The sequence below is a fragment of the Aspergillus alliaceus genome (assembly GCF_009176365.1).
Source record: "Aspergillus alliaceus strain CBS 536.65 unplaced genomic scaffold BDW43scaffold_7, whole genome shotgun sequence".
Taxonomy (NCBI): Eukaryota; Fungi; Ascomycota; class Eurotiomycetes; order Eurotiales; family Aspergillaceae; genus Aspergillus; species Aspergillus alliaceus.
The window spans coordinates 586613-598814 of NW_022474690.1; the positions used below are offsets into that span (position 1 = coordinate 586613).

Here is a 12202-nt window from a genome sequence, read left to right on the forward strand (position 1 = left end):
CTGCCTGTACTTTCCCTTACCTTCTATTTGTTTCTCTCCCTTTTTGCATGGAATGCTAGGTATTAATATCTTGGATAGCAAAGCAGTCTGCCCTAAGTACTAGCGTCTTTAAAAAAAAAACCCCCTTCCAACGACATGGGATTCGCCACATCTGTTACGCGTTCCTATCTCAATCACCATCTAGAATACTGATCGACCGTCTCTGGGGTGCCTGATAGTTGGGTTAATGGAAAGTTACCACACTTGGCCTATTGGCAAATAAAATAGGTGGTACCCAGTGACAACCGATTTTCTCCTTGCGTCGTCGTTAAATATTCCCGTGGGTATGCTATGCGCCAACCGAGAGCTCCATGCCGTTTCATCCGACAATTACATTAGATTGTAGAACCCTTATGCGAGATGGGTTCTTAAACCGGTAATAATTTATGATTCAGTTAGTCCCAGCTGTCTTCGTTCTCAACGGTTCTCCTCTCGTCCTGCCTTCGACGTGATTTCCCTTTAGCACACTTCAAGTGTGTAGGAGCCAAGGGGACTTCTTAACGACCTGAATAACCAATGTCATATCATAATTCATTGACTACTAGTTTAATATACATCAATCATTAGAGAAACATGAGCGAATCAATTAGCAGCACAAGCATACATAAGTACAGACTTAACAGGGTTGCGACAAATCATGCTCCAGTGATACCCGACCTCTCTCCATTCCTCGACTTCAAAAAATGGCATTGAGCGATCTAGCCAATGATGGGGATAAGTGTGAATTCGGTGTCATCTCTCATTAATGTATCCTGTATTGGGACTTTAATCAAGGTGCTCTTGGTCTGCATGGTTAGGGTTCCCTGGAAACATGTGATCCTCTATCTAGGCATCTACATCACAAGGCCCTATACGCGACACTCTCACACAGTAGTCACATGATTCTCACCGATGGTCGTGGGGTTATTCGTATCAGAAACGTGTGATGCCGTCCGTTTTTCCATATTGTTCGTCGTCACCAGTTCCTCGAAGACGAACTTGGAGCTCTGCCATGGCTTGACCTTCATCACATACATCGTATCGATCTCCTCGAGCGTGCGGCCTTTCCCTTCCATAACCGCGAAATAAACCAGCCCCGCAGCAAGGAAAAGACAGCCCGCAAAGACATATCCAAGTCGAAAGTCTATGGCGCTGGTGATGAACGGCGTGAAGAATGCCAACAGGAAATTCCAGAGCCAGTTGGACGCTGTCGCAAGAGACATGGCGCGAGCTCGGTACTCCGTTGGATACAGTTCAGCAATGATAGTCCACACCATCGGACCCCAGGTACTCGCGAAGCCGAGAATAAAAAGACAGGCGAAGACGACCATAACCACACCGGCGGAGTGTGTGCGCTCTGGATGCTCGTGGTCGAGGGAGAAGTGGCCGACGGAAGCAAAGACCATGAAGCAGACGAACATCCAGAGCGCCCCAGTAATCAGTGATCGGCGACGACCGTAATTCTCAATCAAGTACAACCCTAGGAATGTTGTGCCGAAGTTCACCCCACCGAGGATCATCTGGGTTACGTAGCTATTTTGGATTCCAGCTCCCCGGAATATGGTCGTGCCGTAGTAGAAGAAGTAGTTGGCGCCTGTCAGCTGTTGCAATGCTTGCAGCGCGACTCCGACAGCAACGCGGTAGGCCATTCGGGGCGCTCTGAATAGATGAACCCATGTTACCTGGCCCCGTTCTAACTCTTCCTGGTACTTTTGCTTTATTTCCTCGAACTCAATCTTCAAGGCGTGATGGTTCTCCGGAATACCGTACATTTTTGCGAGCGTGGATATAGCTCTGTCCGCCTTGCCTTTCCGATAGTCATGTCGCGGACTTTCCGGGAACAAGGCCATGCCGAATCCGAGGATCAAAGCCCAGATATATGTAACTCCCATGGGAATTCGCCATGATGCGGTATTTGTCTTTTTCTCTGTGCCGAAGTTGATACAGTTTGCGACGAATATGCCGAGAGTGATGAACAATTGGTATGTACTAGTTTACGTCAGGAGAGAAGAGAGCAGGGAACAACAAGCTGCGGTGAATCTCACCTGACTAGCGATCCTCGAATGTGTCTTGGACCAGTCTCGGCTTGATACATAGGGACAAGGAGAGACAAGGCCCCCACGCCGAGACCAGCAACCCAACGACCCAGAGCAACCTGGTACCATTTTCCCGTCGGGGATGAGATCTGGACAGTGATGCCCGCACAAAGTATCACACACCAGCCACTAATAGACCATTTGCGACCAACACGATCGGCGATGGGCGCTGCCACCAATGCGCCAATGAGTGTGCCAACTGACAGCTATCGTGAGTTTAGCGCAGGCCAAAAGGTGTATAATACAGTACAAAGCGAACATACCAGAGCAACGATGAGGCCCGACCGAACGTTGGAGAAGAAATAAGTGCCGTCGGACTTTTGTTCACCATAACGCTTTAGGAAATTCTCCATCTCTAGAAAACCCGAGATCTGACCGGTATCATAGCCAAACAGAAAACCACCCATTGAGATAAATATACACATCACAAAGGATCGCCATGTTAGAAATGGGATTTTGGTGTCTACCAGATGCTCGCCCCCATCCGCGCTTCCGCGGAGCGCGGCCTCCGACGGCCTTGAGTCCGTTTCATCCTTAAATTGTTGATTTGGGTCTGCGCGAGGAAGTTTCAGCTTCGGAAACCCCATTGTATAGTTCGTAGGACTTAATTGGGCGATTCGAGCTAAATCATTCACAAAGCAGGCATCCTAGCGCAAAGCGAGTGGGCGGATGATACGACCGACGTTTTATATGGTGAAAATTTGAGACGGTGAGAGTACCGCAATGAGGTCATCATCCGTGGAAAAATCTTGTATAGCGTCGTACATCGCGTATTGACCATGAATTCTATTGTATGGAGCAAGTCAGGCAATTGAGAACTGCTACCCGCAAGCGAACACCCCATACTAGCGACCCCGGATCCCCGGATTCCACGGGATGAAGACGTGGACCATTCCAATCATTGGCACAAGCTTGCTCAGCTGACAGGGAGGATTCACCTCTAAGAGGTTGAAGATCGTTCTCTTGTTTGGATCGTTCCATCCAGAACGGTTCGTTAACCATGGAACGGGTCGTTCTCGACGAGGCTTCATGGTTTAGTCCTCGGCTGCGACGGCTTGGCCTACGTCTAGATTACAGCATCCGTGCAACGAAGTCTATGGGATGATCCTTCTCTTAGACGGTGTATCGGAATTCTGTGTTGCCGATCATCTCCCGGAATGCCGTCGTGGTTTGCCACCATGTCCCGTGATATGGAATAGCTCACCATAGGGGTGTACTCGAACACATACTAAGAATGTTTAGCTCGGGTTGTATGAAAGATGGCGCAACCATGGAAAGATTCATAGTATACTCACCTCGTAGTACATAAGCTTCAACTGTACCTGATTACTGTTCATGGCGTCAGGAGCTTCGAAACACTCGATACAGATCTAAACATGCATACAGGGAACCTGGAAAGTTATTCTCATATATAACGAACCATAAAAGTTATCTGACTATTGTGAGGTTGTCATGATTAATATACGATTTTGTTTTCCTTTTTTTTTTTTTTTTAAAAAAAAAAAAAAGAAAAAAAAAAAAACCTGTACATAGAAATGAATGCAGAGAAACGAACTTGCCTCAAGACTCCATCGAGCGCTCTACAGTCCCGGCCAAAGAGCCCAGGGTGAATAGTCTGTTGGTATAAAGCCAAATCTCGCTTACAATGATCTACTATTACTTTTATAGCTCAATGAAAGTATTGACGGTTATTTGGAAAAGTACTTTAACGAAACGACATGTGGATTGATTGAACGAATTCAACGACGAAAGCTAGCAGGAGTCATATTGCATGTTTATGGAAAAGAAACATCCCATGGCCGAAGCCGTAATCCCTGTTCCCTGTCATCGTCCCTCTTTCCATCACAGTCCTGCTATAATATCTGTCTCTTGAAAAGAGCTCTATAACGGAGCAGTGTCGCTGTATGGTCCGTAACGAACTGTCCCAGAGACTGTTTAAGGGTGCTTAAAACGTCAGTTGAAGAGGAAGGAGAGACACTCCAGTTCCTGATCGTGTTCGCTTGGTTACCAGTTGGAACACCGTCAATTTGAGCGGGAGACAGCGAGTAGAGTGATCGTACTGCTCCTAGATCTTGATCTTCCCAGGTTAGCCTATTGAGCGCGACCTCTCGTAGTACAATAAGACTTTCATAAATAACGGGCTAGCGCGATGAGCCTGGGCTACCTCCAGCAAGTTTAGCCCCGTCGTACATAAGTTTCTCGTAGAGAAGTTTACTCGGACAACGCCGATAGGCATACTTCATGCGCCGGGCCCGATTGGCATCTGTATATACCGCCTTCGGGTGCGGTAAGGTATCGCAATGTAGGTGGGGCTTCCGCCTAAGGCACCAAGGCCTAACTACCATTTTTTCAGTCTGCTAAGCTGCCCGCCAAGCTGACTACACTTCGGACGGCAGATTAACAAAAACTCATAGAGCCATATCCACCTTGTTATGGAGTCGATGCGGTATAAATGATGTACTAGTCTTAAAGAGAAGAAGAGCAAGAATCAGCTTCTTTGTTGGTATTTTACTATCTGCGAATATTAGCTGTTCTATTTGGCTTTCACCATTGTATCTTTACCTAGTCGACAGGTCGTCTACCCTGTACCAGTAGATACGCAGAATAGGTTCTAGTACGAAAGGTTGCTGGCGTAATAGTATACACCGAAAACAGACAAAATAAAAATAATCTATTTAGCTAAATAAGCGATTTATCCATCCTAATTAGGACATTTATACAGAAATAGGCCGGGTCTGTCAGGTCTACCTCGTTTTCTGAGAATATGGACTACTATATCAGAAACCTCTGTGGGGCAGGACTTAGAACCATAAATTTCTCACTTGACAACAAAAATTGAGCAGATGCTCCTGTTAACCAGCTACAAGAATAGTCTGTTGCCACTAATTAACCAGCCATATATGTACCAACTCCGAGACCTTCACATTTAGCACATATTTCCAACCCTTCGTTCATAAACAACGACTCCAGCCAGTTCAGATGGTCAATGAGATAGATATATTCGGCTTAGAGCCGCCAGCGGGTATTCTTCTGCATGTTTTCACGGAAACAAATGCAAGTTCTGGGCGTTGAGAAGGTTCACATATCGAGCAAAGGCACTAATTAGTGCTAGAAAGTCCTCACGAGCCGTGTCTCGGACTCTGTTGTCCTGGATGCTACTGTTGATCAGGTCATCTATTTTCCGGTACGTCGAATGCAGGTGTTTACCACCGACGTAGCCGACGAATTCGGCTGGGGTGAAGGCGAAAACCCGGTATAACGTGATGTGGTGCTCCAGATTGAAGCGTGGCTGTGTGGTTGCCACACTGAGGATGTTGTTCAGAAGGTTGTACCCCAACGGTCTGATCTCCTCATTGATGAAGACCATTGTGGCGAAGTAGGAGCCTTTTGAGCCAGCACGCGAAGGAGTCATGCCTCGGTGGACGATGCTCAAGTCGGCGGAGACGCCGGACCAAAACTTTTCGGTCTGATAGCGAATTAGCACGGTTTCACTGATGTTCTGGAACAGATGTAGAACTACATCGCCTCGTCATTAATCTCCTGGACCAGACGTTTCACCGGGGCAGTGACTCCAGCCCCTTCAGATATGAGGGGGAGATTCTCAGTCGGTTCCGACATGTCAGCATCCTACAAAATTACTTCAATCACCTGTTTTGTCTTCAAGCAGGCAGCCCAGATAAGCTCCCCGGTCTTGCGCAGCTTCCCCATGTCCTCAGGATGACCCTGCCGCAGGGGGCAGCAGGAAGGTACTCGGTACGGGGTCCATACTTAATGGCTAGATGCCGCAGACCGGAAAGAAATACGGTACCATCAGGCTCGGTTACCCTGTTGGGGACTTTATGGTCCGTATGGGTGTACTAGCAGTCTACAGTCAGCCTGTGAGATTCCTACTCGCTACTCGCTGATCAGGGGGGCGATCACAATCAACTCCTCGGCGGGAACCAGATGGTACAGGTGATCTCCAGACACCAATGCATGGTCCTGTAAAGAACGATAGGGCAGGTGCTTGCAAAGCAGATTCACAAGGCGTGGGTTGGCCTCAGAATCCATGACGGCGCTCACTGTCGTATTAATCTGCGGCCATTTGACCTTAATCATGCGGGAGGACTGGCGAGTGTCAGAAGTCATCCTGGTGATTCCAGCCCTTCAAGCTCTGTTTGCCGAAGGTTGCGGCGTTAGATTGAGAAACTGTATCAATACGCAGCAAATGCGGACCAAGTTCGTAAACAGAACCTAGGGTTTATGGACAGGCAAATACCATAGGAAACAAGGGCGTTGTTCAGCGCAATAGGTCTATATGTAACAATAAACAACTGAGCTCGTTTCACTCCAACTCTACGCTCGACAAGCCGTCGACGTCGCCTGTACATAGCACGCTTCCAATGGTCTCAACTAAAAGTTGACAGTGATGATGCGTTTTAGCTACGCTCCGGAGGTACCTATTATGTGATTTACCGAGAGATAATTGGTTTGTCTAAAGATATTCTCCTTAGAACTGAAACTAGAATGCTCCTCTTTTTATTTACCTATAAATTATAACCTCAATACACTTCCGCGGTAACTCTCCTGTCATTGAGCTATCAGAAAGTTAGGAGAGTGTGTCCGGCCTATTGCTGCCGAAGTCCGAACATGGATAGAAACATTATCTAGTTTCCAGACTGTCTGGATCCCTGGGGAGAGCTTTCGCTGTCAGAAAATCGTCAATTCGACACAAGGAAGTTGGATTTTGTTCAAGCAAGTAAATTTCGTTGACCATCATAAACATATCTCATCAAATGGCATTATCTCAGCAAGGGGAAAAAAAAGAAAAATTCGCCCACTCCATGCTAAATGTATTTTGACATTACAGAATTTAAAAGACGAAAGGTTGAAAGAGAGATGGTCGTACTACCCTGTAGGTTCAGTCATGACGCCGCCATGCTCAAGGGTTCGGCCACTTGGTGTAGCATTCGTTACTTCATGGCCAGCAGTCCTAGACTTCGCAGGCGACGGATTGGTCGAGGTCATCGGGGATTCTTTGGCCTCGATGCTCGATGCATACGACGACGGCGTTTGGGGCGGCGGAATCCACTCCAGGACGTGCTCCGGTACTGACACGGGTCTTATATCATCGTCATCACCCTCGAAGTGGAAATCCTGGTCATTGAGTAAACCAGAAGCACTCATGGAGACAATACGGGCAACGTGCCAGGCCATTTCAAGCAAATCGAAACTTGGTAATGGAAGTCGGATGGGAGCAGACGTGTTAAGTCTAAAGATGCTCCCGGAAACCACCCTCTCCCCCGATTCTCGGAAGATAAAACACTCGTCGACTCTATCAATGTTTCTTGTTGATAATGGCTGTTCAACGATGGAGATGGTCGCGTCATATGTATGGTCATATCGAGGCATCCAGTGGAATTCAAGGTCCATGGCCTTCTTATCGTCGGAGAGGTTCATTGGGCGTAAAGCAAATCGGCCTTGAGCCCATGCACGCTGCAAGTCAGGTCTTAAGCATAGCAGATTGAAAACGCCGTCCTCATCAGCGGCCCCGTTGGAGTTGTCGTGAACGACAGAGTTCTTCCACTTTTCAACTTGTTCTCTAGGCCAGAACAAGAAGAGAACCGACCAGATCGTAGGGACACATCTGTCTGAGGCCGTTGGTTTATTTTTGGGTTTGAGTAAATAGTGGGCGAAAATATGCGCCACGTCACAAGGTGCGCTCTTGGACAGGATGCAAATACCACCATCTCGCTCCCTCGCTAGTTCTGCAAGTCTTCTGGAGCGCCCGGATGAACGAGAAGACGCATCGCTTGATGCAACAGAAATATTGTCGGGGAATTTAGGGGGTTCCTGAGCCCATAGCCTGGCACAACAAAGCAGCTATGTATTGCAAATGGTGCGAGGTCCGGAGCGGCCGCGATTTGTCGCAAGAGATTTTCTAGGACATTGACATTGGCCAGTTGACAAAAGGCCCAGAAGGGCACTGGAACGTCGAGTTCGTCCAGTATAACTTGTAGTTTTCGTAGCACCGCAGTGCGTTGTGGGGAGCGCTCGCTGAAATTCTCATCGTAGGGGCTGGTTGGAATGGTGGTTCTGCGATTTGGGGAGTCATCCGTCATAGGTTATATTCGTCCATCCCCGGGAACAGTTCACTGTTAATGTGATCCATTATTTCTCCCTCAGATCCGGGTTGAGGAATGAGATGCAGAACGAAAGGGATCTTTTCAACTGTGTAGCAGAGTATGTAGTAGGTACCTACTCTGTAGCACTTCTAAAGATGGCCGATCGGTAGGGATGACTCAGAGCTAGGTAGAAGTAGAGTCATACTTGGAGTGAGTCCCAAGGTTCAACCAACTTCCAAGTTCTAATTTTCAAAGCTTCAGCTGTGTTCCAAAAGTCATGGAATTGCGCTAGTAAGTTTGGCTGAACAACATAGTTCCAGGTTGCCAAGAAGGGCATATATAGATGCAGCGGATGCGTTTAGGCGGCACGGGAAACTCACAAAAGCGGCGATAGGGTAAGGCTATCCCCACCCCAAAGCGGTATCCGCAGCGTACCGCCTACCCACTGCCGAAAGGCGGTGGGTAAGCCATCATTTTTGAATTTCACAGCGAAATTGAAAATAATCAATCATTTTTGTATATGACTCTATTCCTAACCACACGATATGCCTAACTCAACCGGCGATATCAAAAATCGTTTATCTGAAGCTACTAAGGCTGCTTATCATGAAAAAATGTTGAACATTGCAAAAATCGCGCGAGAATTCAATATTCCCTACCATACTCTGCATGCGCGACTTCAAAAATAATAACATGATCGCCTACCCCCTAGACCTCTAAATAAAGCCTTTAATCAATATTAGAAGGAAGCTTTAGTGCAGTAGATTAGCTGTATATATGATTTGTATATTCCTGTTACTATTAGAATACTTGAAGAGTTCATAAATCATGCTTTATCATGTACAGGGTCAGATCAACGCGTTAATAAAATATGGCTATATTGCTTTATACAATCACTGCCTCCACACCTTCAATTAAAGCCTATAATTCAAAAAATAAAGGATAAAAGACGCTTAAATACAGAGAATACTGGAGAGCTTCAATTTTGGTATAATTAGTGCACTAATGTTATTAAAAAATTTCTCTTCTTGTCTTGTGTATAATTTTGATAAATACGGCTTTTAACCTGGTTAAGGATGACCTTGTAAAGTGCTTGGTACACAGAGAAGATCTTCTCCTGATCTTGCTAAAGCAGAGCATTTAGAGAATATAAGTGCAATAGAATGTATTGCTACGGATAGATGGATTATAACACCTCTTTTTATCTTCAAAGAGAAATTTATAGAGAGTTAGATTGATTATTCAATTCTTCCCTTTTACTATACTGCCCTCTTAGAAAAAGGCTATATTAACAATAAAATTGCTATTAAATGGCTTCATAAATTCCATAAGAAGACCAGTATCCCGGATTATTTTAAAAAAGATAAAAAACGCGTTCTTCTCTTTAATAGCCATACTATATATCTAACAGTTAGGGGTCCCGCAGGGCTTACCAGTATCCCCTATTCTCTTTATTATCTACTTAGGGGGGATCTTCAGAGCTATTGAACGAGTAATTCCTGGTATCAGGATATTATCATATGCAGATGATATATGTCTGCTGATATCAGCTAGCTCAGTACAACAAGCCTGCCAGGGACTAGAGCAAGCAGCTAGAATAGCTATTATACAAGCCAGAAAACAGACAATTCAGTTTGATACAGAAAAGACTGAGGCAGTTCTCATTACAAGAAAGAAAGACAAGGAGATTAAGAATCAAGTTCAGCGGGCTAAGATTCAGATAGACGGGCATAGAGTCTCATTCAACTTTGAAGCCACACGATGGCTAGGAGTATGGCTGGATAAAGGCCTAACCCTAAAGGCACATTACTATACATGCCTAAGCAAAGCCCGCAAGGCAGAAGTGCGGGTACAAGCTCTATGCCGAGGACAAGGTCTATCACCAGGCCTAGTACAACACATTCAGGTAGCTGCTTTACAGGCAGTAGCTCTATATGGAGCAGAACTCTGGTAGCAGGGTCAAAAAGGATCGAGTTAGGGGTATTCAATATATGATAAATCAACAGGCACGCTTAATCACAGGGATTCTGAAAACCACCCCAATTAAGCCACTTATCCAAGAAGCGGCTCTACACCCAGCGGAAGCCCTGCTAGATAGATGCCAGAGGCAGTATACCCTAAGGCTTCTAGGGCTGCCTAAGGGTCATCCAGCTCAGACTATTTCCATACTTCCCAATAGTGATCTTTCTGCATCTTCCTGATCGGGAAAGTAAATGGTCTATCCACGTTAGGCCCTGAAAATATAACGAAGTGCTAAGTTAGGAGGGATATCCATATAGGGGTTTATTGAATCTAAAAGCTATATTTTTATCTAAGATATAGAAATTTTAACATTATGCATTATTTCCGTGTGGTTGCGGGCAGTGCTAGCCGAAATAGTAATAATCAAACTACGATAGCTAACTGGCAGCCCGGCTACACAGAACTCTGGACCGAAATCCCTAATACTTAGCACAGGGCTAATAGGTAATTGGGTGGTGGCCCATAAACAAACATCTCTGGTAAAAGGTCCCATTCCCTCCGGCTTTGCTAACAACATTCCTGTCAGGCTCTACAATCACCTCTGAATCAAACCCTTCTGTCTCTGGCCATTGCACCCTATATCTTCTGATAGTAGCAACTAAGATATTCGCATCCTCAGTATTGAGCTGCAAAATCTGCCCGCCCGCTTTCTTATCTTCCGAAAGAAAATGCAAATGGAGTCCGACGACACTGAATGCGCTCGTAAACTAGGGAGAACAAAACCCAAAGACGGTCTCTTTCTAGCCCTCAATTGATCGAACTGTCTGCCGTTTCACAACCTCAGTCAGGGTCTTCCGAGGATGGGTCTGCGGCGGGGCGACTCGATACTTGATGTTAGGGAAAACGCCGGCGATCCGAATCGCAAAAGAAGGAATATGTTGGCAATGGACGGAGGCTTGATATCTCCCCTAAAAGAATGCCGTTGGAGTGATGAGGGATGGTGCCGCTTTTCGTGGGTCGGAAATAAGTGGTCACTAAGGAAGGGGGTGACATCGGAGGGCTCAAGCGCGCGCGCACCTCCGCTTGAGGTGAACTGGTATACGTGACCGTCAATGATAGTAACCTCGCCATCAAGCCCAGCTAGAGCACCTAGACCATGGTCCCCTTTCGAGAGTAGCTGCATGACTGGAAGGCCATCCGCACAGATGCCTTGAGCAAGGCTACTGATGATGGAGTACTGATAGATCTCGTTCGGGGCTGTCATAGTGGATGGGACTCATCTTTTTCAAATACTGCAAACCACGATGAAAGACAAAACAACTGACTAACTTTAACGTACCTTTCCAACTCAGACAAATACCTTACTGCCCTAGTTGACACTGTAAGTCCTGTTTGGCCTCCCCTAATACGCGTTTCTAATCAGGTTTTCCCTTTCAATAGCGGCAATATTGTCACTAGGTAAACGTCAGTTTCAGAATCAGAGTGTTATAAACAATACCATGACGCAAGGAGCGAGGTAATACTGACGCCTATGGCAAATATGGAGGGAGAAAGATACCATTTCATAGCATGGGCTAAGGTATTGCCTAATTAGGGTCGCTAAATGGTGACAAGTATTTTTACCTCCTGTGGACCTCAACTCCAAAAGTCATCAAAATTTAAGTTCATAAAGTAGTGTACAAGTTTAGGTTAAGCACGTTGCGTCAGCCCATGTGTTTCATGGCGAAATTAGACTTCAGCTATGTCGACGGTCACCAAAAGCAGGACGTGGGAAGTCATCACCCAATGACTACGGTATGTTCCAGGGTCAGAATTCTTTCCCGGGAGATGCGGCAAAGTTTAAGGTGAGACTGGAAGTCTTGCGTGATATCAGTCTAAATGACCCATTTTTACATACCAAATACGCGCGCAGCGCATGCTGGAGCGAAGCCGTCTGGTCAACCTCAGATAGCAGCCAGCAGCATTATCGATCTGAGAGGTGGTGAGATTATTAAACCTTATCGTAACGTGGATTGACTCCCG

The 12202-nt window shown here is 46.2% G+C and overlaps 4 protein-coding genes across 4 annotated transcripts; all 4 read right to left on the reverse strand.

Moving 5' to 3' along the window:
* Positions 1-545: 545 nt before the first annotated feature.
* On the reverse strand, positions 546-2800 carry BDW43DRAFT_227960 (sugar porter family MFS transporter). The gene is made up of 3 exons (XM_032039488.1): positions 2378-2800; positions 2064-2320; positions 546-2007 (listed from the first exon to the last, which is right to left on the reverse strand). Exons 1-3 carry the CDS (start codon positions 2699-2701, stop codon positions 903-905), a joined length of 1686 nt encoding a protein of 561 aa, XP_031903755.1. The 5' UTR covers positions 2702-2800; the 3' UTR covers positions 546-902.
* Positions 2801-5154: 2354 nt separating this feature from the next.
* BDW43DRAFT_297934 (cucumopine synthase) lies at positions 5155-6212 on the reverse strand (the record flags this gene model as incomplete). Its single annotated transcript, XM_032044475.1, has 4 exons — positions 5155-5580; positions 5640-5741; positions 5837-5971; positions 6036-6212. 4 exons carry the CDS (start codon positions 6210-6212, stop codon positions 5155-5157), a joined length of 840 nt encoding a protein of 279 aa, XP_031903756.1.
* Positions 6213-7001: 789 nt separating this feature from the next.
* Positions 7002-8215, reverse strand: BDW43DRAFT_307934 (uncharacterized protein; the record flags this gene model as incomplete). The annotated part of the gene is made up of 2 exons (XM_032046352.1): positions 7002-7976; positions 8042-8215. The coding sequence occupies 2 exons, from the start codon at positions 8213-8215 to the stop codon at positions 7002-7004; spliced, it is 1149 nt and encodes a 382-aa protein (XP_031903757.1).
* Positions 8216-10677: 2462 nt separating this feature from the next.
* BDW43DRAFT_323186 (uncharacterized protein) lies at positions 10678-11444 on the reverse strand (the record flags this gene model as incomplete). Its single annotated transcript, XM_032049698.1, has 3 exons — positions 10678-10947; positions 11002-11135; positions 11216-11444. 3 exons carry the CDS (start codon positions 11442-11444, stop codon positions 10678-10680), a joined length of 633 nt encoding a protein of 210 aa, XP_031903758.1.
* Between the last annotated feature and the right edge of the window lie 758 nt (positions 11445-12202).

Coding starts and splice junctions, on each gene's coding strand:
- BDW43DRAFT_227960 (XM_032039488.1), bottom strand. CDS start 2,701: ATGGGGTTTCCGAAGCTGAAACTTCCTCGCGCAGACCCAAATCAACAA. Junction 2,321..2,377: donor CGGGCCTCATCGTTGCTCTG/GTATGTTCGCTT, acceptor AACTCACGATAG/CTGTCAGTTGGCACACTCAT. Junction 2,008..2,063: donor ATTCGAGGATCGCTAGTCAG/GTGAGATTCACC, acceptor GACGTAAACTAG/TACATACCAATTGTTCATCA.